Raw genomic sequence first — 3,439 nt, 5'->3', positions numbered from 1 at the left:
CGTTCAGTTTATCCCAACTGACCCTGATGCCCAGATTGGTATAGAGTCACGGTTGACCTCTTTAATGAGCCTCTCATCCCTCCAATGAATGCAAAATATCAACCAACATCTGGGTATGGATGCTACTGAGAAGTCTGTGTTCCTGGAGCACAAGGTGCAGTGCGCACATAATAGAAGAGGAGAGCAGGAGTCTCTTGCTACAGAATCTCCAGTCTCTGACATTCCAGGGCTGCAAAACTGGAACTGGAGGGTGTGTGTGTGTATGTGTGTGTGTGTACGTGTGTGTGTTATGCACGTATGTGATATGCATGTATGTGTGTATGTATGTGTGAGTGTGTGTGTATGTATGTGTGAGTGTGTATGTGTGTGGTATGCATGTGTGTGTGTGAGTGTGTATGTGTGTGGTATGCATGTGTGTGTGTGTGTGTGTGTGTATGTGTGTGTGAGTGTGTATGTGTGTGGTATGCATGTGTGTGTGTGTATGTGTGTGTGTGGTATGCATGTGTGTGTGTTATGCACTTATGTGATATGCATGTGTGTATGTGTATGTATGTGTGAGTGTGTGTGTATGTGTGTGTGTGTATGTGTGTGGTATGCATGTGTGTGTGTGTGTGTGTGTGTGCGCGTGTGTGTGAGCATGCCTGCCCACACATCTGCATGTGGAGGCCAGAAGTCCGTGCATCCTCCTCCATCACTCTCACCTGCGATTCTGAGCTCCCGTTTCAGCTAGCCTGGCTGCCTAGCAACTCTGTGGAATCCTCCTGTGTTGGTCCAGCACTGGAGCTGCCAGCATATGCCACCCTGCCAGCTTTCACATGAGCACTAGTGGTCAAAACTCAGGTCCTCATGCTTGTGCAGTAAGCACGTTACACACAAATCTGTCTCCTCCAGGCACTTGGGACATTTCTCAGTCAATGGGAAATAGTTCATGTTCCAGGTCTCCATGGTGGAAGAAGAAAAACTGACTTCTCCAAGTTGTCCTCTCCCTACACACACGCGCGCGCGCACAAACACACACACACACAATTAAAAATTGTAAATAAGCCCTTTTGTCACTTTTTAATATTAGAAACAAACATTTATACCACTGCAATATGTATTTCATTAAAAAATATCTGGTCATAATAAATTCATCACATGGTGATGCCTGCTGGTGATGTCACACGCCTTTAATACTGTAACTTGGGAAGCAGAGGCAGGTGGATCTCTGAGTTCAAGACCAGCCTGGTCTACAGAGTGAGTTCCAGGACAGCCAGGGCTATACAGAGAAGCCCTGTTTGAAAAACCAAACCAACCAACTGGGGGCTGGAGAGATGGCTCAGAGGTTAAGAGCACTCGCTGCTCTTCCAAAGGCTCTGAGTTCAATTCCCAGCAACCACATGGTGGCTCACAACCATCTATAATGAGATCTGGTGCCCTCTTCTGGCCTGCAGGCACACATGTATGCAGAACATTGTATACATAATAAACAAATCTTTAAAAAAAGAAAAAAACCAACCAACCAAAAAACAAACAAACAAATAAATAAATAAACAAATACATAAATTCACTACTTGCTCAGAGTGAGAAGCTGCCTGGCTCAGGCTTGGGTGCAGGAGCTTCCCATGCATTTGCCTGGAACACAATCCAGCCCATCTGTCTCTGCTATGCTCCTGTGTCAGCTTTCATGGTGCCCAGGGAGCAGAGCAGAGACTCCCAGATCCAACACTGGCTGATACAACAACAGAACCATTCATGTCATCGGGGTCCAATCAGGACATAAACACCATCAATCATTTTAACAGAGAGAATTTCAGGACAACTTCAGTGAGGTATGTCTTAGCCACTTTTGCTGTCAAGGCACTTACCAAGGTAAGCTACAGCAGAAAGTTTATTGTGGGCTTACAGCTTCAGAGGATGAGTCCATGACCATCATGGCAGGGGGACCTGGCCGCAGGTAGGTAAGCATATCACTGGAGCAGTAGCTGAGCGCTAACATCTGATCCACAAGCATGAGACAGAGAGAGCTAACTGGCAATGGTGTGAGCTTTTGAATCTCAAAGCCCATCCCCAGAGACATTCCTCCTCCAAGTTCACACATCTTAATCCTTCCCAAACAGTTCCACCAACTGGAGATCAAATATTCAATGGTTTGAGTCTATGGGGCCATTCTCATTCAAATCACACCAGGTATAATTGATATACAATAACCTGTATATGTTTAAAACATGTAATTTGTTGGTTTGTTTGTTGTTTTTCTTTTTTGTCTGTTTTGTTTTGTTTTTTCAAGAAAGGGTTTCTCTGTGTAGTTGTGGTGCCTGTCCTGGATCTTGCTCTGTAGACCAGGCTGGCCTGGAACTCACAGAGATCCACCTGGCTCTGCCTCCCAAGTGCTGGGATTAAAGGCGTGGCCGCTGCTGCCGCTGCTGCCGCTGCTGCCACCACCACCCCAACCGGGCAAAAATGTATAATTTAAGAGGTGTGGCTTCAGGGGTAGAGTGCTTGCCTTGCATGCTTGAGGCCCTAGGTTTGAGCTCCAATACTACAAAAAATTAAAAATACACATTTTAAATTTCCACATCTGTATGTGACTATATTAGATATTTTTCTATTGCTGTACTGAACCATGATCAGAAGCAACTAGCAGAAGGAAGAGTTTATTTGGGCTTATGGTTCCAGAGGGATAAGGGTCCATCATGGCTGGTGGGGGGCAGGGCAGCAGGTAGCCGTGCGAGCTGGAGCAGCAAGCTGAGAGCTCACACACAATTCAGTGGCAAGAACAAAGCTGGGAGTGTACTGGGAATGCATGAGAGTTGAACCTTCAGAGCCCACCCCAGTACTACTTCCTCCAACAAAGCCACACCTCCTAAAGCCGCCCAAACAGCACTACCAATTGGAGACCAGTTGTTCAAACATCTGAGCCTATGGGGACGTTCTCATTTAAACCCCAACATGTCTATGACACCAAAGCCACAATCAGCTGAAACAGTGAACGTATTCATCACCCCAAATGTTTTCTTCCACAACTCCCTCTTTGCAGGGTGAGTAGTCTCACGCTACAGTCCAGCCAGGCCTTGAACTTCTGGCAAACCTGTCTCATGCTCGGTTTTCAGAGTAGTGGGATCAGGGTATGAACAACCATATCTAGGGTTTTGTTTTTGATGCTTTAAACATCTTGCTTTGTAGCTCAGGCTGGCCTGGAGATCATTATCTTCCTGCCTCGGGTTTCTCAATGCTCTACCAGGCTCAACTCTTGTTCCCCTTTATGGCCCCATGCTCCTTCTGCTCACCTCTCTCAACCTGATGTGTGCTCTATCATTATGGCTTAGTGGGCCGGCACTGGGGTTTTGTATAAATGGAATCATATGTGTATTTTCTTTTGCCTGTCTGCTTTCACACAGCATAAGTATTTTGAAATCCACCGTGCTATGACATGTGTTTCATTCAATCATTCCATTTG

General features: G+C 46.0%; 1 protein-coding gene across 1 annotated transcript in view; it reads right to left on the bottom strand.

Annotated features, from left to right (window-relative positions):
- The window catches only part of Chsy1 (chondroitin sulfate synthase 1), a 70,677-nt gene extending 68,729 nt beyond the window's left edge, over positions 1-1,948 (bottom strand). The window contains 1 exon segment of the mRNA XM_036169297.1: positions 1,886-1,948. Coding sequence (XP_036025190.1) covers positions 1,886-1,948 — 63 coding nt within the window.
- Positions 1,949-3,439: the final 1,491 nt, after the last annotated feature.

This window comes from Onychomys torridus, chromosome 1 (genome assembly GCF_903995425.1).
Source record: "Onychomys torridus chromosome 1, mOncTor1.1, whole genome shotgun sequence".
Taxonomy (NCBI): Eukaryota; Metazoa; Chordata; class Mammalia; order Rodentia; family Cricetidae; genus Onychomys; species Onychomys torridus.
The sequence above is the reverse complement of the archived record's forward strand: the minus strand, read 5'-3'. Positions and strand labels throughout refer to the sequence as shown.